The sequence below is a fragment of the Balaenoptera physalus genome (genome assembly GCF_965194825.1).
Source record: "Balaenoptera physalus genome assembly, chromosome: 15".
Classification (NCBI taxonomy): domain Eukaryota; kingdom Metazoa; phylum Chordata; class Mammalia; order Artiodactyla; family Balaenopteridae; genus Balaenoptera; species Balaenoptera physalus.
Window position 1 is genome coordinate 46,497,647 of NC_138894.1, and position 25,769 is coordinate 46,523,415.

Here is a 25,769-nt window from a genome sequence, read left to right on the forward strand (position 1 = left end):
GAAAACAAAGTAACATCTATCTATCAATCTAAAATATATTCTGAATTCAATGAAACAAACAAAAAAACAACAACAAAAATACCTTTCTGAACTTTGTCACAGAGTAGAAATATTTCATCTCCTCCTCTGACACTTCCACAGTTCTTGTTTACACGACAAATCCTTAATTCTGCAGTATTAGGAGCACCTAAGTATAAAGGATATTTTTAATGGGTTGCTACCTTAGTAATATGTCTTATTCCTTTCTGATGGAGAATCTTAGGAAAACAACTTATAGGATAGATAAAAGCTTTAGTGTATAAATAAATTAAGGGCACTCAATACCTTAATCATCCACATCTGTCCCTTTCTTTTCTTAAGGGCATTACCCTGGTTTAGAGTGTTAATGACTTCATTTCTAGGCAATGACATGTCCTCTAATTAAATCTCCTTGCTTCTAAATTCTGATTCATCCTATCCATCATCAGATTAATCTTTTTAAATCATGACCATAACCCTGTGGCAATGCAGTTTTCATGCTTCCTATTATCTGGTCAACATTATTACAATAATTCCCTGGCATTCAAAGCTCTCCATGATGAGGATATTCTGATTTACCTTTATAGTTCTATGTCCCACTATCCTTCTACATGCAAAACTGGTATAGTCATACACCACTGGTGGGTGCATACATAAGAGTATACAAACACACAAATATTTGAGGGCAATTTCATAATCTTTTAACACTATAAATATCCATATCCTTTGATCTAGCATTTGCCAACATTTCTACTTCTACAAATTTATGCTAGAGACATTTGCACAAGATATGCACATGTGGGATATTTATTGCAGAACAATTTGCTAAAGCAAAAAGAAAAAAATTGAGAAGGAAACAAACCAAATGTCTTGTAATAGGGTAATGATTTAGTAAAATTATGATATAAGGAAATATGCAGCTACCGAAAAGAATAAGGTACCTGAAAGGTAAAGAGGTTCAAGATATGCTGCTAAGAGGAAAAAAAAAAAAAGGTTAAAAAAAAAAAATCAATGATGATTTTTCAAAAAGTTGCCAAAAATATATTGTGTGAATGATGGTGATGATGATGAAACGAGGTATTTGTATATATATGAAGAAGAAACCGGTGAAATATCTTTGGAGGATGAGATGTATAGGAGGTTTACTCTCCTCATTATCTACTTCAGATAGATAACATCTACCCCGTAATGTTTGAATTTTTCCTATAATGAACATACTCTTTTTCTAATTACCAAAATACTTTAAAAAATCATTTTAAAGAGCTAAGGGTACAAATACAAGAAAATAAATTACTTACGGTTGTCATAAATTGGGTTAGAGACAATAGGAGGTAGAGCAGTTGTCAAATTACCATGTTCATCAGGGAGGAAAACTTGAAAACATAATCTCACCACATTGAGGTCGCAGTCTTCAATATCAAGCAGCTGTTGCTCAGGGACTGAAAAGTACATTTTTTTTTTAAGAATACAGAATAGTCACACAGAACTAAAATCCTGCTAAGTCCTCCTCCCTGCCCAATATAGCCTATAACCTTTAGTAGCATCCAAATCTGTCCTAACAAAAATAGAATGGTACATAATCTCAAGACTGCCTTTTATCCTTTTCATCATATAGTCACTATCCAACATAATTTGTTAAGTTATGACCATGGTCAGGAAGTAACTACCCCAGTCATGTGAAATTTAGAGCAGAATCCAAAATTGACATAAATCAAATTTTTACAAAAATGGTTGCAGGTTATACACAACAGAGAATAGGCAGCCATTCATTAATTCAACAAATACGTATTTAGTCTAGTCATGTATTAAGGACTCTGTAAATTATCTCCAAAATCTATATAAGAATTACTCCATTTTACAGATGAGGAACTGATTTTAAAGAAATGAAATTGGGACTTCCCAGGTGGTGCAGTGGTTAAGAATCCGCCTGCCAATGCAGGAAACACAGGTTTGATCCCTGGTCCGGGGAGATCCCACATGCTGCGGAGCAACTAAGCCCATGCGCCACAACTACTGAGCCTGCGCTCTAGAGCCCGCGAGCCACAACTACTGAAGCCTGTGATCCTAGAGCCTGTGCTCCACAACAAGAGAAGCCACCGCAATGAGAAGCCCGTGCACCACAACGAAGAGTAGCCCCCGCTCGCCGCAACTAGAGAAAGCCCTCATGCAGCAACGCAGCCAAAATAAATAAATTTATTAAAAAAATAATAATAAAAAATGAAATTACTTGTCCAACATTTCACAGCTAAGAAGTGGCACAGAAGAATTCAAACTCAGGCCATTGAATCCAGAGCCTATGCTCTTAAAAACTGAACTCTATTAGAAAATTTTAGATATGTTTTACATAAAAATGACATACACAGGAATATCTACAAAAACTTAGATCAATATTTTAGGGATTAAATACCAAGGGGATACTAGAGGAGGAAAGTCAGCTAGTTTCCATAAGAAATTTTATGTGCAAACTAGGTTTGCTTAAAAAAAAAAAAAAAAAAAAAAGCTACAGCAGGAAAATTTTACAGTTCTGAAAAAAAAGTTTTTAAACATTCTTTATTACAGAATATAATATAATGACAGTTTGTTAAATTGCTATTTAAAAGAAATCCAGTTCCAAAGGAGAAATTACTGCCTTTTCAAAGATACTATAAGGTGTAGCAATCAACCATAACTAACATAGCCGTATTTTTAAAAAGCATGAAATACACATATTAAATTATACGAACATTTTTAGTTTTCAGAAAGTATTGAAATTTGAAATACTAAATTTGAAAACAGTTAAAACCCCAATTCTTTAGTCTTACAATTAGCAATAACTAATAAAAATGACAATGTACTTTTGACTGTTTTTATTTTAAACTACACTCAGTAGCTATCACAACATTAAAAATTATTCCATTATCAGCAATCTTAAGCCTAGCATTTCAAAGAGCCTACAAAAACATATTTGTACAACTAAAAGGTCAAATGTTATGATACAAACACCTGTACCACAGCAGCATACTCTACTGGCACAATTAGGTAGGCAATGAGAGATCTACCTCTTAAAAATAATTTTTTTATAGCATTATAAATTTAGAGTTGAAGACATTAATGTTTCCCAATTCCAAAGATGAGTAATCAATAAACACAAAAATAAATTGACAAGTTTAAAAACAAACCTATGTGAATGGATAAACTGTGACAGCTATACAATAAAAAAGAACTATGGATATATACACAAACATGTATGCATCTCGAAAACATGTGAGCAAAAGGAACTAGATATAAAATATATATCACATGATCCATTATATGAAAATTCTAAAAAAGATTAATTGATGGCAACAGAAAGCAAATTAATAGCTGACTGGAGCCAGAGATGGGAGAGGGAATTGACCGGGAAGTGGACAAGGAAATTTTTTAGTAATAGCGGTGGTAGTAGAAATATTCCTTATCTTGATTGTGGTGGTGTTACATATATCTGGGTGGATCCTACTGTATATAAATGAGACCTCAAGAAAAGTTTATTTAAAATCTTTTAAAATAGCACATGAAAGAAAAATAAACTCGTTAATAAACCAGGAATGGGAATGAAGATATATTTATTATAAATCACAATATCACAGAAACCCAGAGAGGTAAGTTCAGAATAAGAGGCCTCTTTTTTCCAGATATAGCTTGCCAATTTTGTAAGAGGTAGCTAAGAGGATGAGAAATCGAGTTGAACTCTCAATAGACTATAGGCAAAAAATAAAGGAGTTCAGGGTCTGCTAAGGATGGGGAATCTGATAAATGCCCAGTGCGTTGGTTGGGGCTCTGGAGGAGCTATACCCTAGGAGTAAGGGTGAACTGGATGCAGAGATACCAGACCTCACCTAAATCATTCACTAATTTTAGATGATCTGGGACTGCTAGTGTGACTAGCCACCCACCACAAGAGTCTTCTGAAGGGAGAAAACACCCTAGACCTAAACAACTTTGCATATAGGATGACTGGTATTCTATTTTAAATAAGCAGGCATAAGAAGAGACAAAGTAATTTTTTTTTAAAGAAAAGAAAAACAACAGACTATAGAAACAGACCACAAAGGTTCCAAATAATGAAGTTTTCAGATACATGATTTAAAATAACTACACTTAATATATGTAAGGAGTTAAAGACAACATTGAGAGTTTAGTAGAGTACTTGAAACTATTGGAAAAGGAACCAAACAAAATTCTAGAACTGAAAAATACAGTAAACTGAAATTTTAAACATCATCAAATTTATCAACTGTTTTATAGAAAATATTTTGTGTCTTGTCTTTCTATATAAGCCAAGGACTAAAATCTATTTACCAATATTTTATACTAAGAGTTTTTGAAGTATTGATTTACATTAGAGTCTTTAATCTATTTGAAAGCTGATTTTTATATATGGCGAGAGGTAGGGAATCTAACTTAAATAATCATTTTTTCCAGCTTTGCTTATCAAATATTTCCTCCCTTTCTCTTGATCTGACATGCCACCACTGTCATTTACTAAAGTTTCATATTTTCTTAAGTCTGTTTCTGGGCTCTCAATTTTACTCCACTGGTCAATTTGTCTATTGTTACCCCAATATTACTTAATTAGTATTTATTCATAATAAACCCTAATATCTCATAAGTATTTCTTCATAATAAACCCTAATATCTGATAAGGTCAGTTTTTCATCGCTATTCCTCCTCTATAAATTATCCTCCTTTTCCTGTTCAGAATCATCTTATCACATTTAGTGAAAAATCTTGTTGGGAGTTGTTTGGAATTTCACTGAACCCATATATCAATTTGGGAAAAAATGCAATGTTTATAATATTGATATTAAAGAACATGATATACCTCTCCATCTATTTAGGTGTTCTCTATTATCTCATAATAAAATTTTATAATTTTCTCTAAAGAAATCTTGATCATCATTTCTTAGAGCTGTTGCTAGGTATTTTATATTTTCTGACAATATTTTCTTTAATTATTTGCTGCTGATGTATAAAATGTAACTGACTTTTGTAGTTAATTTTACATGCATTCACCCTTTTAAACATTATATTAATAATCTGTATATCCTTTTGAGTTTTCACTGTAAATAATAGCTTCCAATAATTACAGTTTTATTTCTTCATTTTTGATCAGCTCTGTGCACTGGCTACAATCTCCAGTACAATGTGGAACAGAAGTGGCAAGAGTGCACATCCTTTTCTCATTCCTAACTTTAAAGTGAATGCTTCGGATGTTTCCTCCACTTAGATAATGCTTGCAGTAGGCTTTTAAATATATAGCACAATACAGAATGTCTTATTTTAAAAATTCTGGAATGTGAAAAATGATAGTTGCAAAATCTAGGAAAAGAAAGAATGAGACCAATCAAATTCTCTTAAATTTCTCTTAGTTTAAAATTTCCCTTTATACTTGATCAAAAAGATACATACAAGGTAACAATTATTCTCCTTAATCTATCTTTAGCAATAAATGTCACTCCTTAGTCCTAAGAGCAGTGTATATGCAATAAGAATTTCATTTTTATCAAAAAGATATGATCATGATTTATTTGTTTTCAAAGTAGGGGTTAAATTTTTAAATCAGTTGTAACACCTACTAGCTCTAGAGATCTGACTTTTCTAAAATTTTAATTATTGCTAAATATTACTAAAATTTTAAAATTAACTGCAAAAATGTATAGTATATAGATTAACAATTTTAAGAGCTATGTCTTATTTAAGGGAAAAAAAACAAAGTTTAGTTATAATTCATTTAATTTCTGTTACTTAAAATGTATAGTTATAATAAAAGCTAACATTTAAGCGCTTGTGTGCCAGGCAAAAGGTAAATGGTCATAGCAGTCTATCATTAATTACTCATTCTTTCAACATATTTATTGGGCTTCTATTATGTGCTAAAACAAATGTTAGATAGAGATATGAAAAGACAGTGCCTGCCCTTAGTGAGATTAGTGTCTGGATGAGAAACAGATGCATAAACTAAAATTACATAATGTAACATGAAAAGTGTTATAATGGGAGTATGTTCAAGGAGTACTGAAGACATAAAAGAAGTGCCCCAAGTTCTGCACAGGGTAATAAAGAAGGCTTTCTAAAATGACTGCAATGAAGGATAATGAAGTACACAAGAGCTTTTTATTCTTCTTGCTGTTTAGGCTTTAAGTTTTCAGTGGTGAGGAAAGGCTCTTATTTTCTTGTATTAAACCAGACTTTAGAGACAAGAATCTGTTAGAGACTACCTGCCTTTTTAAACTGTATTCCCTTTCAGACTACCAAAATAAAATAATCCCCCCAAACTCAACTGCAAAACAGCCTTTGTGCTCTCACAACAACTCAATGTCCTCTGTACATGGAAAAAAAGTAAAGTGACTAATAAAACAGAATTGCAAATACTTTATTGTAAAAATCTTACGGATTTTAATCATTGAATATTAGAATTCCTTATATGTCATTAAATACATAACTAGAAAATGACAATTAAAAATTTTTTCCCTGCTTTTGCAGTAAGAGTCCCCTATGAAGTCTAACTGACATTTTTTTGGTGCCAGCTAAATGGACACTGCTAAAATTTGATACTGGAGCCCTTAAATAAATTCCTCACACAATTTCGACTTCAGCGCATATTAGATAATTTGAACAGGTATTTTACATGAAGCCTCAAGTTTAATACTACTTGACTGTTATATGTCCCTATCTGCAAGAGACAGTTCCTGTTTTAAAGAACTAATGGCAAGAAAGATAAGGACTCGCCTTAAAACATCCTAGATACATGCAAAGTAAAAACAATTTTTAATAGTCTTTGTATTTTCACATATTTGATCTTTAGGGAACAGACTGTCATAATGAGAAAGTCCATAGACCAGAATTTGTAGACCCTATTCTGCTAAACGTTTCCAATTCCGTTGTTTCTATATATCATAAAGATATAACACAAAGTCGGCTAGTATCTTGTTATCTTTACCAGTAGAATTTTCCTGTGTTAAGTGATACATCTATAAAAAAGTGTCAGTTCAGCGCTGACAAATTCCTACGTAAGTCGTAGAATTTACCAGTATATCCTGAAAATAGCATAGAATAAACAACCAAGAAAGGTCTATAGCTGAGTTCAGACTACTTTAATTAGTTTTTAGGGTTTTGAGTTTTTTCAGGGGGATTAGATATTATATGTTTTGCTTAATATTAGAAATGCATATTTTAGGTTTTTTTTCAATATTCTAGGAAAACAATAAAACACAGAATAATTATTTCTATTATGAAAATCATTTCAGAATAGAGAACGAGGGGCTTCCCTGGTGGCACAGTGGTTAAGAATCCGCCTGCCAATGCAGGGGACATGGGTTCAAGCCCCGGTCTGGGAAGATCCCACATGCCGCGGAGCAACTAAGCCCGTGAGCCACAACTACTGAGCCTGTGCTCTAGAGCCCGTGAGCCACAACTACTGAGCCTGCATGCCGCAACTACTGAAGCCCACGCACCCAGAGCCTGTGCTCCACAACGAGAGAAGCCACCACAATGAGAAGCCCACGCACCGCAACGAAGAGTAGCCCCTGCCCGCCGCAACTAGAGAAAGCCCGCGCGCAGCAACGAAGACCCAACACAGCCAAAATAAATAAATTAAAAAAAAAAATTAAAAAAAAAAAAAAAGAATAGAGAACAAGGCCTACTCTAACCATTCTGCTTAAATTTATAACCCATCCCCCTAACTACAGGTTCCTGGCTCCTTACACTGCTGCTTTTTTCCCTTAGCACTTTTAGTTGTCTAATAAATTATATACCTGTTTAGTAAAGTTGATTGTTAACTGTTGGTCTCTCTCCACTAGAATATACCTTATTCAAAGGGAGGAATTTCTGTCTGTTCTATTCACTGACTTAATCTGAGCACCTAAAACAACCTAGGACCATAAGGATTACATAAGGTAAAAATCTGTCAAAGGAATGAATGCATAAGTAGTTAAGTTGGGTAACCTACTGTATACAGGTAGGAAACACATTACCTGAAGGTACTTAGCTGTGAAGATAGATATCTAATATAACAGTAATACAAATACATTGTTTAGGTGCCAAAGTGAAATATAAATAAGTTCCATCAGAGACTCTGTCCACAATAAGCATGAAATTAATCTGCTTCAATTAAATGACCTAATAGTTGTCACAAAGCTTTCCATGATCAATTGCTGAGTGAATGGTATAATTAAGAGGATATGACTTCAGTTCTTCAGAGAGAACTGAAAAGGCTTTCAGGGCATTTCAGGTAAGGAAAGCAATTTGAATATTTTTGGTAGACAAGTACAAACAAGGCATGTTCATTCATTTGTTCATTTATTCTGTCAACAAATTTTAATTAAGCCTCTTCCACGTATCTGACACTGGTCTAGGTGCCAGAGATGCACAGAAGAGAGTCCCTACCTTTCAGAGTCTCACGATTTAGTGAGGGAGAAACATGTAAATAAATTTATAGCAAACCATATTAGAATATGTACAGCACTTTGGGAAAACAGAATACTTTGCTCTGAGAAGGTCACAGAAAGCTTGAAAGAAGTGTCCCTTAAACTTGAGGGATGAGCAGAAAGAATTCACCATTGTAGATTAAGGCATTTCATGCTAGGAACTTGCACGTATAAGAACACGTAGTAAGAAAAAATATGGCTCTTCTAACATGACAAGTAATTCAGAATGGCCAACAGTTCAGATGGCATGTGTGCACTCAGTGCTAGGGGAAGGACGGACAGGAAGTTGAGGCAGAGGATGACAGCTAGAAATGACGCTGGAATGGAAAACGGATCAGATTATGAAGGGCTTTAAATGTCATGCTTGAGAAACTGAATCTAGCAAGTATATCAGAGTTTCTCAAAGTGTGGTCCATGGATCACTTGCATTAGAATCATCTAGGGCAGAGATTTCCAAATTGTAGTTTGAGACCCAATGATCATAAAATTAATTTAGTGGGTTCATTAAGCATTGTCTTAAAAAAAAAGAAAAAGAAATGGAATTGAATAGAATAGAAAGCATACTGCATGTACTAAGAGTTTAGGACCCATTGGTCATAAAATTAATTTACTGTGTTGGACATGCATTTTCTTTAAAAAAAAAAATCAAATGGAAAGGAATGGATTAGAGAGTATATTGCATGTAGTAAGAATATTGTTTTTTATCTATGTGTGTACGTGTGCATGTGTATGTATTGAGTAGAGAAATAAAATCTATTCCCTACTGTGAGCTGCAGTTAAGAAACATGGATCTAGAGGCTTCTTAAAATGCAGAGCCCAAGGCCCCACATTAGACCTATCAAATTAGGGAAAATGTGGCCTGGATTCTACATTTTTAGCAAGTACTAAGGGATTCCTATGCACATTCAGATTGAGAGTCACTGGTGAAGGTGATGTGGAGTCACTGAAGGATAATAAGCAGAGTTTTGAAATGATTCATATTGGTTTCAGAAGAATCTTTTTGGATGTAGAGTGTATAAACTGCCTGGAGGGTGATCTAGAATAGAGGCAGGAACACAAGTTTAGAGGCTATCAATAACGGTCCAGGCTAAAAAACGATGTAAGCTTACATTCCTACAATGGTAGTGAGAAGAACAGAGACGACTGACTGAGAGATGGTCAGGGTGGATAAACAAAACAGTTTTTCTGGAATAGAGAATGGTTCATGAAGAGGAGCAGTGGACAAGAAGGTAGGAAAGATATGTTGGAGCTACATGTGGAAGATTTCCAATTTAGGGCCATTTCGTTTTTAAACTATTTAAGGAGCCATTGCAATTTTTTAATCACAATAATACACTAAAGCACTGTTCTAAGATTATTCTAATGGGGGGGGGGGGAGTTAATACAACAGTTAATACAACAAGCATAGTTGAGATAAAGCAATGTGCCCGAGAGCCAGGCTACCTGTTTTCAAATCCTAGCTACACCAGGTATTATTTCCTTAGGATAATTTTCAAAAGTAGAAAATTTCTGGGTCAAGAGTATGCTCATTTAAAATTTTGATTTATTGCTAAAGTAAAAGGCCAACTTTTAAATTAAAGTGGCCATCAAGTCTAGGCATAGTATGAAACAGGGATAATGCAGTATAAAACAAGGAGATTATAAATAATAGCTACCACTTATAAAGTATTATTTGTATGTCAAGGAGTAAATGTTAAGTACTTTATGTACACTATTTTATTTAATCATTACAACACTGCTTCACAGAAGAGAAAACCAAAGCTTTGGTTACATAACTTTCCCAAGTCACGTAGCATGTACAAGTGGCAGTGCTGGAATTCAAATCCAGATCTCCTGACTCCAGTGGAAAGGGCATTAAAAAGGGAAATGCAGGAGTCAAAAGGCAGATGGGCCATCTGTGGAAGTTTGGGGGGTTTTCTGATTTTTGTTTTTACCAATCCAGAACAAGGCATGATATTAATAACATATACTCATACAGCACTTAGAATAGTTCCTAGTATATAGTAAGTGCTTTACATATTTTACTTCATTTAATTCTTATAACAACCTATGAAGTACGTACTATTATTATCTCCACTTTATAAATAAGGAAATGAAGGCATAGAAAATATTTAAGGAAAAAAAAAATCACACAAGAGGGACTTCCCTGGTGGTCCAGTGGTTAAGAATCCGCCTGCCAATGCAGGGGACACAGGTTTGAGCCCTGGTCTGGGAAGATCCCACATGCCGCAGAGCAACTAAGTAACTAAGACCACGCGCCACAACTACTGAGCCTGCATGCCACAACTACTGAAGCCCGCGCGCCTAGAGCCCGTGCTCCACAACGAGAGAAGCCACCACAATGAGAGGCCCACACACCGCAACGAAGAGTACCCCCGCTCACTGCAACTAGAGAAAGCCCACGTTCAGCAACCAAGACCCAACACAGCCATAAATAAATAAATAAATAAATAAATTTATTAAAAAAAAGAAATCACACAAGAGTTCAAAGTCTATATTCAATGGAGTTTTTTTAGTAAATTGAAAATAACTTAAACGTTTATTAATAGATGACTAGATAAACAAATTAAAGCCTACCCAAACCACAGAATACTGTTAGAAAGTAAACTAGATTTATAAGTACTAATATGGAAAGATGTTTAAGATATATTCCTGAGTGAAAAGTAAGAAGCAGTAGATTAGGAAGTGTAACATGACTCCATTTATATAAAAAATACATGTGTGTGTATATATATACATGACACACGTATAAAGAAAATTCTAGAAAAATTTACATCAAATTTAACAGTAGTCTCTTACAGTGAGTAATACTGAAGAGAAAGAAGGGGACTTTTGCTTTTTGTGTTATACTAAATAGTATGAAAAATAAAGACCTAGAGAAAAGAGATGCAGACCTTATAATTCATAAAAACACTACTTGTCTATGAGCATATTCTTTAAATTATCATCATATCCCTGAAATTATTTTTAAACATCCACGAAAAACACAAACTAACAATATAAGGATATCTTAAATATGACAAAGAAATCTATTCTTTGAAAATTTTATAGTTGTTCAATACCTGAATTATGCATATTTAAGTGGCTGCAGATGACTTTACAATGGAGACCACTGTAGTGTAGGCTGTCAGCTTGGTAGTCATTTTTCTATTCAAGAAATATAGCCCTCACCTATTCTGTAGCAATTGTGGCACCATTACCAGGTGCTACACCAGACAGTGTCATCCCCAACAAAATCCACTAAACAGTAAATATCTAGCCGTACACACAAATATACTATTAAAATATTTTGTATAGCCTCTACTATTTCTATACTACTTTCACATTGGGATTAATTTAAGTTTCACTGTTGAATATGCCCTTGAGTTAAATGCACTCCAATACCTTATAACCACAGTGCCTATTCAATATTCAGAGAGGGGAGTATATATTGTCTGCTGGAGTGGCAAAAGGAAGGCCACATTCCAAAAGAATCAGAATATTTTTGAGAGGGTTTTCTTATAGAAAACAATGACACTCTTCACTGATAGTAGAAAGCCTTGTGTGAATAAGAATTTTTTTTTCAACACTGAAGCATTTTAAATATACTTCAATCCTCATTTACAGGTGTAAGACAAGTATATAAGTTAACACAGAACTTAAGACAGCTTTTTAAAGCACAGGTTGAAAATACAAATAGAAATCATTTAACACAATAAGTCAATATCCAAATAATAGAAATAATTAAATCAAACATACTTACCATTGAAAGGATTGATTCCTGCCCTTATTCTTGAAATAATAGCTTCTTTTACTTCTTTTTTTTTTACACATCGAATACCCAAATTTTGAAAACTAGAAGGAAAACACAGAGCTTTCAAATTTCCTTATAGCTGAACACAAGGACACATAAATGAGGTTTTATTAAAGAATACTGCAAAAATCAAGCATATATCCAGCACTGAAGGGTCATCATAATGTCAGATGGAGATATGAAAAGCATGAAGTACATTTCCAATTGCTATGATAAAGATGTGAGGATAAAAAAATGGGGCTATATTTCTAAGAGAATTGTTAAAAGAAAAGCAGCGTATACTTTATCACTTTTACATACAGTATTTTATGGTTAGATCTTACTAATATTCCTGCATCAAATATACCAAAGTAGACAAAGATTAAGAGGAAAGCAACACCAAAAAGCTAAAATTCACCACCCAAACGAATTCATAATCAAATCAATAAAATCTGTACATTTGATAATGTAAAGCAAAAGTTGTAAAAAGATGCCCACAGGCTGACACCTACAGGTATAGTTTTGCTGAGCTCATAGAAGTGTTGACTACATTTTAAAAAAATGTGCGTAGACTACCAACATTTAAAAACCAGGTAACTGCATATAAACATTCTGGATTTCTGGCTTCTCTTGAACATTTTAAAGGTCTGGCAACAGTAGATTGGCACAGAAACACCCGGCTGGAGCTAAGCACCTGTGGCCCCATTTATACAGGGCTCTGCAGTTTGCTACAGTGCCTGCTAATCCTCTTACACCTCAGCCTCTCCACTCCACGGACATCTGGTTTTTGACTTCAAATGACTTCACTGCCAGCAGCAGTGGAATATGTTTTGTGCCTTATCATATGAAGTTATAATAATCATTCATCATAAGAAAGCATCAAACTACATAGTTTTTTCATTAGAAAGATATTTCATACTAACAATAATATTTAACAAAAGTTTCAAAATGTCATTTATGGAAAATTTCTCAACTGCTACAAATATTACTAATTTGCATATGTGTAGTACAGATGATGGTGGGGGGAACTCCCCTACCACCACCAGTCATACTTGTTCCCACATGGAAAAACCATGACATCATTAAAGTTGGGTGGGTGTGAATAAGGAAGCAAAACTTGGTTATACTAACATTACTGTTTGTTCAAACTTGACATGGCCCTTTGCACCAGGAGGTCGCTTGCCTTGTTTGCCCCCTCCATGCGTTGTTGTCTTATTGTTCATGCTCTTCACATTCACCACACCTGCGATTTTGTTAGCACCTAAAATATCTTTAACATTTCCTTCTTCTGCCTCCAATAATTAAAAAGTAAATCTTGAACTTGTAATCCTTTCTTGAAACCTTGAAACCATGATTGTCTTCCTCAAAAGTATTGCACTTCTTTGAAAGATTCTTAGGTTGGTTCTCACTTTTTCTTTGACAAAAGATTTTAAAGAACTCTTTGTTTTTATATATTTATACACTACTTGATAGTTTCATCTGAATAATCATATTTGACTCCTATTCACACACTGAAATTCTCACATGAGGAAACCAAGGATCACAGAGATTATATGAATCAATTTCTCATTCATTCATAGTCATTCAACAAGTTCTGGGGTTCCTACTATGTACCAAAAACTCTGGTAAGTAATGGGAGTATACAATCCCTCCTCTCATGGAGCTTACAGTCTAGAGCAGGGGTTGGCAAACTATAGCCCATGGACTAAATCTGGCCCACCACCTGTTCTTATAAATAAAGTTTTACTCGAACAAACTGATTTGTTGGCATATTATCTACAGGTACTTTCATGCCACAACAGCAGAGTTGAGCAGGTACAGCAGAGACCACAGGGCCTGCAAAGCCTAAAATATTTACTATCTGGTCCTTACAGAAAAAGTTTGCTGAAACTTTTTTTCTAGTGAAACAGATATGAAGTAATCACACACCAAGATGCTAAACTGAAATCATGACAAGTTTTATAAAGGAGATACACATGATGTCACGGGAACCTATGATGGCAGAGAGTTGATCAATTAGTATGTTGGTGATGGAGTCATTGAGAGAAGTGGATAGATTCAAGACCTATTTAGGAGGTACCTGTTAGTGAATTTAACGTGTGCACCTCTGTGAGGAGGTGTCAAGGATGACACCTATGTTTGCTTTTATAGCAACTAGTAAAACAAGGTACACTGGAAGACCAATTTTGAGAGGAAAGAGGTATATATGATCAGAGTAAGATCATGGTTTGGAGCATATTCTATTTGAGGTGCTTTTGAGCTATTTAAGAGAATATGTCAAAAAGGCAATCACCCTTATTACCATTCCCTACTGAAAGAAACCAGGAATCCTTAGAAAAAACTGAAGATTTCAAGGCTTGGGCAAGAAAAGTACAAGTAAGTCTTGAACACTTCGCTGTGTCAGAAAGTAAAGAAGTGCTCGAAGAAAGATGGGGACATGTCAAAAGGACACAGGAAACAGTTTGAAGGGGCTTGCATTGGTCAAGTTTGGGTCAATTTGAAAATCAAAATAATAATGCTAGTAATGGACTAGCATTCAATTATAATACACTGAATAAAAGAATCCATGAGTCTATAGTAGTATTTTTTCAACTGAGGTAGGGGAAGATGGAAAAGTTTTTCTTTACAATAGAATGCCAATTAATATCACCAATGGGAAAAAACTAATATCGCATCTCCTAAAACATTATTTTGAGAACAATTCAGCATCACCTCTGTAGGTTTCTCATCCAAACTATTTCATGTTAACATGAAATTATTATTCATGGTAACATGGACATAATCATGAGCAACCATTCAGACTAATCCACATTGAACAACATTCTTCAAAACAACCTAAACTCTTCAAAAATGTTAATGTCATGAAAGACCAACAAAGGCCAAGAAACTGTTCTAAATTAAAGGAGACTAAATAAGCATGACACCTAAAAATAATGTATGATCCTTAACAGGATCTTGGATTGAGGGGAAAGGTAGGACAGCCCTAACAGGCATTATTGGGCATCACTGGACATAATTAAGGTAGTCCAAAAATTTAACTGCCTGTAACTAGGATTGAGAAAGAACAGCCAGAGAAGTAAGAAGTACAACAGGAGAGTTTGTTCTCACTAAATCAGAAATCAAGGAATAATAATGTTCCAATAAAGGAGTAATCTACAATGTAAAATGCTATTGGGAGGTCAAATAATATAAACAGGAAATACTTCTTGCCAAGTTTGTATAACTAGATAGTTTATGTTTTGTGTTGTTACTGAAAGAGGAATATTTTAAAAGTATACGTTCTAAATGGTTACTGCTAGTATTTAAGGAGGCTACTAATCTTTTCCTGTTGCAACTGGTTTCATTTTTCCTCAAAGGCAACACATGTTCGTTACAAAAAATGAATTATAAAATAAACACCAGTTAAAAGAACATAAAACCCCACAATTCTTTCCACCCAGAGACAACTACTATCAATACCTTAGTGTTTATACTACTATGTATATGTACGTTTACTTTTGAAAAAATTATTTATCACGTACACCTGAAACTAAAACAACATTGTTAATCAACGATACTCCAATATAAAATGAAAATTTTAAAAAGTATTTATCACACATTGTTTTAAAGCCCTATTTTATTTATCTAAATATTGGGAATATCATTCTATACAAAGACATATATGCAAGGTTATTTTTAAGGCTACATAGGAGTACACTGCATGGATATACCAGTTTATTTAACTAATCCCCCTTTGTTTATTATCTGGATTGCTTCTAACTTTTTGCCATCACAAACAAAGCTTCAATGAACATCGTTATAGCTAAGTTTCTGAACATGCTTAATTAGAAATTATTTCCTCAGGATAAATTCCTAGAAATAGAATTGCTAGTTCAAGAGACATTCATATTTTTCAGGCTTTTGCTATGTAGTTGTTAAAGTGCCTACCGGAAAGATTATATTTATTTACACTCTCACCAATAGGATGAATGGATCCATCCAGCAGCCTCAAACACAAAGTATTACATACTTTTTAAAAATCTTAGAACTATTGCTGTATGTTAATTTTATAACTGCCCTTTTCAAATAATAATTCCAGTTTTCCAGTTGATTTTCTCACATCTGGCAATTTTTAAGTTAACTATCAATGAAAAGAGAGTAAAAATTTATGAAAGAAAATCTTTCATAAGTTGTTCAAACTAAGAAAGAAAATTGCAGCATAAAATAAGTTTGTTTACTTTTAGTTACAATAAAGAAGTATTCCTGCTACCATGATGGGCTGTGTCTACTAATAAAGAATGAAAGGGTAGTTCCAATGCAAATGATAAGAAAATGTACATGTATACTATAGTAAATAGAAGTACAGTGAGGAATTAGTTTATTCTGCTAAAAAATAACAGAGGTACATGGATAGGAATCAAGAGCATTCATTCTATGCTTATTCTATTCCTAAAAATGTCTGTGACTGTGTACTTACAACAAAGGTCTACGTTCTTGTCCAAATTCTGCTTCATAGTAGCCATCTCTGCAGTCTTTTCCTACTAAATCATGAGGATGAGGTTTATATGGGTCATTCTTTGTTACTAATGTAATTCTCACTTTTCCTTTTCCATAGTAGTTCATAATCTGAAAAGGGGGGAAATTAAATATATGATCCATAAATACGTCTCATTAAGAATTGATCTACAAAATGAGAGTTCAATTTATATAATATAGTTAGCCCTAAATAAAGTCCAATTGACTGGCAACTGCGGTTTGGATGAAACTTTACAGAGAATACTAGTAGAGAAGAATTTACCTCTCAGTTCCTTGGCATATTATTTTGTGCCCTAATTCAATTGGTCATATCATCAGATTTTTGCTTATTTTCCTTTGAAAACAAGTAAAATTACACCAAAATATTATCACAGAGCATGAGGAAATTCTAAGATGTTGAGTCACTGAATGCCATGCTCTTATATTCATTGTCATACCATAAACATCCCTTCAAAGTATATATTTAGGGCTTCCCTGGTGGCACAGTGGCTAAGAATCCGCCTGCCAATGCAGGGGACACGGGTTGGAGCCCTGGTCCGGGAAGATCCCACATGCCACGGAGCAACTAAGCCCGTGCGCCACAACTACTGAGCCTGTGCTCTAGAGCCCACAAGATACAACTACTGAGCCCGCGTGCTGCAACTACTGAAGCCGGTGCGCCTAGAGCCTGTGCTCCACAACAAGAGAAGCCACGGCAATAAGATGCCCACGCACCGCAACAAAGAGTAGCCCCCACTCGCCGCAACTAGAGAAAGCCCGCGCGCAGCAACGAAGACCCAATGCAGCCAAAAAACAAAAAAGCATATATTTAAGCCATAATGGAAATGATAGCACACAAATATGATCATTTTACTTAATACATTACATTTCATTTCACAAAAATATCTGTTAATCAGTAAGCATACTGCAAGTGTTCACTGTATAACAGGCAATAAATCAAGTTGAGTTTTGCAAAATTAAGTTTTCACACAGAACACTGAGAAAGAAGAGAAGAGTTAAACACGGGAGAGGAAGGAAGCATGTGGGGATGAGCTAATGTTCAGGTTGGAAGCTAGCAAATTTGCAAGCACAAATGGCAAGGCAGTTAAGTAAGAATAGGTGGTTTCACAGGTAAAAGGGCATTAAAATCCATAATTTTGAATTTAAACTTAATTTGAACAGTAACCAGAAAGTATTTATTGCCTTTCTGAATAAAAGAGAAGGTAACAACTTAAATGTGTAAGGTTGGGAATTCCCTGGTGGTCCAGTGGTTAGGATTCCGTGCTTCCATTGCAGGGGCACAGGTTCGATCCCTGGTTGGGGAACTAAGATCCCGCAAGCCGTGTGGTGCAGCCAAAAAAAAAAGAAAAAAAGAAAAAAAGCATAAGGTAGGCTAATGTAGAACTCAAGCTGCAAAGTTGTTTAGAACGTACTGGAATGGTAAGGATATAGATCTTAGAAATATTAAAGAGAATGTATAGAATAAGCTGAATTATGGAGAAGAGTTAAAATTCGCTCTTAAAGGAATAGAAGATTACTGTTTTCTTATTTACCTTTTATTAGCACCTCTCCCATTTTAACATTATATAAAAAGACTTAGATCTAACTCAAATCCATATTGCTAACAAAAAAATGTGACAGAAGATTGGAATTTGTAATTCAATATGTAATTTTGCCATTGGCTTGTTATATAACTTAGCATTTCCTTTAAGTTCAATAGAGTAAACTCTGTAACTAATCTAGTTATAAAATAGTGAATTCAGATCTGCTGATGAAACATTGAATAACACTTTTCAAAAATCCACTCTGCCATTAAGGTTTTAAATTGGCATTTAAAGAATAAAAAAAAAAATCATTAAAAACTGAAGGAAATGTATATAAAATACAAATATAGTATAGTTTATAATTATAGTATATTACCAAAGTCAAACTGCTTTAAAAATTTATGCTAATATGAAAAAACTATATTTAAAAAGTGGCGGGGGCTTCCCTGGTGGCGCAGTGGTTGAGAGTCTGCCTGCCAATGCAGGGGACACGGGCTCGAGCCCTGGCCTGGGAGGATCCCACATGCCGTGGAGCGGCTGGGCCCGTGAGCCACAACTACTGAGCCTGCGCGTCTGGAGCCTGTGCTCCGCAACAAGAGAGGCTGCGACAGTGAGAGGCCCGCGCACCGCGATGAAGAATGGTCCCCGCTTGCCACAACTAGAGAAAGCCCTCGCGCAGAAACGAAGACCCAACACAGACATAAAAATTAATTAACACAGCCATAAAAATTAATTAATAAAAAAAAAAAAGTGGCAATATTTCAAATCAGTCAAAGCAACCCAGAGTATCAGGGATAGGCAATAAAGGTAAGGGGGAAAAAAGACAAAAATGTTCTCTTTTTACACAGACCCTAGATTAACCAAGTGACTGCAGGAAGAATTCTAATTGAATTCCCAAATGCATGTTTTCAATCTACAGAACAATTCTGATCACCTCTGGAAGGAGAGAATGCTTTCTCCTCATTAGCTTTTTGTTCCATAAAAGGGATCATCATCCAAGAGCTGCCAGTGTATACTAAGCACTGGGAATCACTCTACTTAGATTAACACACAATGTATAACTATCCACAGGGATGAAGAATCCATGCTGTACTTAAGAAATGTCCCTAGAATTCTATGCAGTATAGATCAATTAAAAAGAAGAAAAAGGAAGAAAAAGCTGGTGGAGATCACTGTGAAGAAGCTGGGTCTTTAACATAGTTGCTGTAGCTAAAATATGAAGCAACTAAGAGACACACACACACAGGAGAATGGTCTATTACCTGGATAGACGGGTACGTTCGGTTGTTGTCTGTGCTGTGCTCCCCTGGAATGCTGCCTGCTGATCGCCCTTCACATTTGTATCTAAAACGCATTCCCCTCTGCCTGGGTTGTTCAATTATCTCTATACATGGGTTATATCCACCTGAAAATTTTAAAAGGGGGGAGGGTGAGATTACAATAGAAATGATAATGGATTTTAACCGTTTTGTTTTTTATAAAACAGTAGACTAAAAAATTTTCCCTCTCAGTATTAAATTACAAAGTTGAAATGTAATTATCAAAGATTGGGTGGTAAAGACACTCTTCTCTCTCATTCAAATTGAGCTCCCGTACAGTGTAAACACAAGTCATTCAAATCATATTTACTGGTTAGCACTTTATCGTTTAATATCTATAACTAATGCCAGAGTGAAGTTCTGTGATAACCACTTCAGAGATACCCACTTACAAGAGACCAAGCAGAAGGGTTTTCCCCCAAAATTCTCCCAGAAGGGTCAAGAAGATAGTCTTCAGAAGTACAATATTATATTCCAAAAGTGACTTTGCTTGATTTTACATTAGACTTAACAGTGGACTAAAAGACTGTTCATTGAAAATGAAAATGTATTTAAATCCTTGCAGAAGGAAATGTTAAGTTTTTTATATCTCCATTGGAATCTTAAAGGACTTATACATAGTAGAGCAAAACAAGTTCCAGAAGGGACTTTACACTCAAAAGAATTTTCAGTCAGTCCCACCTGAAGTATAAGACACAACAGAAGAAAAGAAAATAATTATTTACTTTCTATAACAAATGTAATTCAAAATATATACCTTTAGAATCAATACTGATACACAGAACAACATGGATGAATCTCAAAATAAATATGCTGAGTGAAAGAAGCCAGATCAAAAGTGTACATACTGTTATGATTCCATTTATATAAAACTCTAGACTATGTAAACTAATCTATAATGATAGAAAGCAGATCACTGGTTGCCTAAGCATAGGGGTGTGGAGTGGATGGGGAACTTTGGGGAATGACAGACATGTTAATTACTTGATTGTGGTGATGATCTCAAAATTGTATAAATATGTCAAAAGTTATAAAATTGCATACTTTAAACATGTGCAATTTATTGTACATTAGTTATATGTCAATAAAGCTGTCTAAAACATATGCACTTTTGCCCCCTCTTATTATCCAAATCAAGGAAATGACATTTAATAAAGACACTCAAGTGTGCTTACAAGTAGGGTACTTAGCAACGTATCTTTATTTCAGGGGTATAAAGATGTCTTCCACTAAAAAAAACCCCAAATCAAAAACCAGAACCCCCCAAAAAACCCTCCCTCAATCAGTTTAGTGATTTCTAAATTCCCACAATTAAGATATCCATTTATTTGACTAAAGGCTTATCCTCTGTTATGATGCAAGCAAATCTTCAGAAAGGGTAACACAGTGGGTATTATCAGTGCAGTATGGGGAAGAGGCCTTTTGAGTACTACTCAGCCACATCTTAACATTGAAGACCCTGGAAATATCATATCTCTTAAGTTTCCTACTCTATAAAACGGAGATAATAACAACAGCACCTACCACATAGGGTTGCTGTATTAGAGATAACGTGTTAGGTTCTTACCAAGTGTCAGGCATATAACAAATATTCAGTAAATGGTCTATTATTATTTTGAATGCTTTCTTGAAAACAATGATTTATAGTAATACCATGACAGTATATATACAACTGCTTCTTTCAAGGATCTTACAGAATAGTGAGGCAAACAACACAAATTATTAGACTATAGAGGAAGCAACAAAATTTTGTTTATGCTAACAAAATTCTGCATAAAATTGTAATAAGAGCAAAAGAGTCAGGAAAGCCTAACTATGTCAAAGGACAAAAAGAGGTACTGAAGCAAAAGGATGGGGAGGGGGAAGGGAGAAAGGCAGGCATTCTAGAGAAAGGGAGGAGTGTGTCCAAAGGTGGAGGCACAGAAAAAAAGAGCTAAAGAATCACAATACAGCCCCAATGGAAATAAAGTACACCTCCACCCTTAGAAAGAGAACCAAAGCCAGAGTACATTTGGAGATTTGGATTTCATTCTATGAGTGACAGAGAATCAATGAAAGGTTTTATGCAGGGGAATCACATGATCTGATTGACATTTTAGAGTAAGAATTCTGGTGGCAGTGACAGATTAAAAAGAAAAGAGAAAGCAAGGTGATCAGAGGCTGTTACAGTAATGTGGGCAATGATGAGAGTATTTCTGAAATTTGGTAGTGATAATAGGAATGAAGGATTATTTAAAAGATAATATTGACAGTACTTGGTGACTGAATGAACATTAGGGTTAAGAGAAAGTAAAGAATCATTGATGGCTCCATATTTTCTACTTCGTGTTACTAAGTAAAGTATTACTGGTATCTTTAATTTTATTCTGTTTGGTTTAGACTCCCTGCGCTTGAATTTACTACTTATTTGTTTATTCAAAAGACAGAGCCAGGGAAAACTGACTTTAACCTAATCAAGTTAATAATACTTATTTCAATTTTACTGAAAAATGTAATGCATGCAGATGAGTATTTCAATTTTGCATCCTTGGGAGGGATAAACTGGGAGATTGGGATTGACATATACACACTACTATATATGAAATAGATAACAAATAAGAACCTACTCTATAGGACTTCTCTGGTGGTCCAGTGGTTAAGAATCCGCCTGCCAATGCAGGGAACACAGGTTCAATCCCTGGTATGGGAAGATCCCACATGCTGCGGGGCAACTACTGAGCCTGTGCTCTAGAGCCTGTGTGCCGCAACTACTGAGCCCACGCGCCACAACTACTGAAGCCTGTGCCCTCTGGGGCCCATGTGCCTCAACTACTGAAGCCCTCACGCCTAGAGCCTGTGCTCTGCAAGAAGAGAAGCCACTGCAATGAGAAGCCCGTGCACTGCAAGAAGAGTAGCCCCCGCTCGCCGCAACTAGAGAAAGCCCGTGCGCAGCAACAAAGACCCAGCGCAGCCAAAAAAAAAAAGAACCTACTGTATAGCACAGGGAACTCTACTCAATACTCTGTAATGACTTATATGAGAAAAGAATCTAAAAAAGAGTGGATATATATTTGTATATATATGTATATATATATGATTCACTTTGCTGTACAAGAGAAACTAACACAACATTGTAAGTGAACTATACTCTAATAAAAATTAATTAAAAAAGACAAAAAATTTCACAACCTTATATATCCTTGTATATTTCAAATAATCAAATTCACATTTCAGTTTCAAATATTTCACATCCTTATACATCCTTGTAGGAGTATTTAAAAGAAAGTACATTTTCCTCTGAAAACGAAGTTCAAAATACTCAACAGTATTTTTTAAGTAATATCTTAAATCATCTTTGTGGTTGAACTAAAGGTCAAATAAATCCCTGCCCACTGCTTACTTAAAGGTGTCTTAGTGGGAAGTTTATATAGAATGACATCACTAATGGTAAGTGGCTAACTTTTGAGGCAGGAGTGTGAATAAAAGTGCTAGGCTTAAAGTGAGCACTCAAATATTTCATTGGTTATACTTCCTTAAACTAGAAAGTGTGTTTAAGAAAAAAGTCTGTAGACAAGAGAACAGAAAAGCAGTTGTTGAAAGATTAAATAAAACATTTTTTAAAGAGTTTTAAATTCTAAAAATGACAAATATTAGTTATCATATAACATCAAGTACTTAAAAAAACTCTTGAACTCTATTCTTTCTATTGTAGAAGCTCTTTATTGGTAAAAAGTCTAACAACCAGAGTTTACTGTAATATTCTCCATTCCCCAGCTGGAAATAATCTTCCCCTCCTCTAAACTATCACAGCATTTTGTTTATGGCAATTATTGCAAATAACTGTAAGTTAGGGAAGACTCACTGTTTTATTTCTTCTTGAAAAAAAAGCTACTTGTTTTATTTCTTCAAACAACTTGTTTTATTTCTTCAAGCTACCTAAAGGCAGGAATTGTGTCCTACTCATCAGTGCCTTGCACAGATATTCAGTAAATATCTGTGGAATGAATGACTGAAAATCTAAAGATCTTTTTGTTTGTGTACATTATGCAAACATTGAAAGACTATATTAATAATTATTCAGATTTTCCTTATTAGGTTGTACTACTAAGGAAAAAAACAGTGCTTTGTAAGTACTAAACTCGCTACACCTTCATACTCCTCATACCTATTCATATTCTAATTTCTTTATCTGTATTTATAATTTAAAAAAAACTTCCCAGCTGTAAATCATTTATAATACCATGCATCAGTACAGTGTATCATTTACTTCCTTCCTCAGTACCCTGTTCTGAAGTGCCATCCTTCCTGAAGATAAAAAGTGGTGAAATGCAATCATCTATGGAGTGGAAGTTGGTAAAACATAAATCAGGGAACTGTAGAGAAAATGAGTACTCTTAACTAAGATTATCTCAAATCACTACAGTTTTGAAAATCATAGAAATGTCTTCAAAAGTTGGTTCTAAACAAGCTGATTACTGTACTTTTCTTTAACCAATATTATGCACAGCTGGGATTGACCCCTAAATTTTTAACAGTATTGTAAAATGCTCATACAGACCAGAATAACATCTGAAATATAGCCAAAATGTTTGCAAGATATATTTATGTTTTTATTTGCACTTAGGCAAGAAAGAGTGCTCTTTGAGTTTTTAAGATTAAAAAAAGAAAGTACACTGGAAAAAAAAGAAAAAAAAAGAACGTACATTGAAATAAAAGATAAAAGTGAATGATCAACTGTCAGACAGCTAGCACTGGGAACCAGCATTAATTGCACAGTGAAAAAATGTTAATTATAGTAATTAAAACACTGTTTTAAGGCACTTTAATATACATTTACCATTTGATCCTCTTAACTTTAGCCTCATAAAAACAGGACAGGAATTATTATCCCATTTTACAGTTGATAAAACTAAAGTTCAAAATTATATAAAGTTATAAGAAAAAGAAATTATGAATGACATTAGCAAATATGACAGCTGGGATCCCAGGGGGGTCAAATTCAAAGAACAAGCAGCATAAAAGCAGCTGCGGATAAAGTCACAATAACTGATATAGCAAATAAGCTAAAATAAATGCAACTTAGTTTAAGAAGATAATGCATCTTGGCACAGGCAAGTGAGTATTTAGATCCAATGAAATTCCTGGAACAAAGTTCATATTGGGGCTATATATCAGAATCACCTAGGTAGCTTTTTCAAAAAACATACATGTCCTGACCCCACCTGAGATCTGCTTAATAGAGATAGAAATCCATCTAAAGCCCAGACTTGTTTCTGAAAAAAACTTTCCAAGCAATTTGAACACACTCTTGATTAAGAACCATTGCCCTAAAACATAAAGAAGTGGCAACAACAACGCACATATCTGGAGAAGCAACCCCAAAATTCATGTACAAGGATGAGCCGGGTGATGGATAGACTAGGTGGAGGAATTCTGACTACCTGTAACTCTCTCCCACTCTAAAAAGCTTACCCAAATGCAAGCAAGAGAAAAAAAGCACTATTACAGAAACAGCCTTCAACTGCACTGATATTTAAAATAAATCTTTTACAAAATTAATATTTTAACTATCATCAGTAACACTTCTTACAAGACAGCATGCCAATGTGTGAACACCACAGTTTTGAATAACTGACTAGAGGCTGAATCTCATTCACTGAAGTACAGGATAACAGATTGCCTGAGACCCAAAGGAGCAAATGGAGCTACCAATATATACTTTTCTAAATATTACCTCTACTCACTTTGGAGAAAAAGAAAAGACCTGTTCTTCTTTCCTCAAACCCAACTGAATTATGTTGATGACCTTCTTTACCTTAAGACACAGGTGAGTATTTCCATTTCTTCCCAATTACGATAAAAATTTAGAGTTACCACTTCCTACACAGAATTGTATCCAATTAACAAAAGGGCAAGGAAAACTCAAGCCTATTCCCATAAAGACAGAAAAAGACTAACACAGAAGGTGCAAAAGAAATCAAAGGAAGGATAAGTTATATCAATCAAATTAGCAAAAGGACACACGGTTTATTTACTAAGCAATTTTTTATTTACTTTCTTCTTCAGAATGCTTACCATCATTTAAGTGGACAAAGGAGACTGCCTCCAAACATCACTGTCAACTTCTACTCCCCTAGTTTAAATATACACAAAACCACTTCAAATTATTTAAAAGTAAATGGGCATGCTTACATATTCT

The 25,769-nt window shown here is 34.7% G+C and overlaps 1 protein-coding gene across 1 annotated transcript in view; it reads right to left on the reverse strand.

Annotated features, from left to right (window-relative positions):
* Positions 1 to 25,769, reverse strand: part of REL (REL proto-oncogene, NF-kB subunit) — a 39,127-nt gene that overhangs the window by 9,129 nt on the left and 4,229 nt on the right. Inside the window, exons 2-6 of the mRNA XM_082426626.1 lie at positions 19,535 to 19,677; positions 16,691 to 16,839; positions 12,205 to 12,296; positions 1,317 to 1,457; positions 83 to 187 (exon numbers count right to left, since the gene is read on the reverse strand). Of these exons, the coding sequence (XP_082282752.1) occupies positions 83 to 187; positions 1,317 to 1,457; positions 12,205 to 12,296; positions 16,691 to 16,839; positions 19,535 to 19,677 (630 nt within the window). The remainder of the gene's footprint in view (positions 1 to 82; positions 188 to 1,316; positions 1,458 to 12,204; positions 12,297 to 16,690; positions 16,840 to 19,534; positions 19,678 to 25,769) is intronic.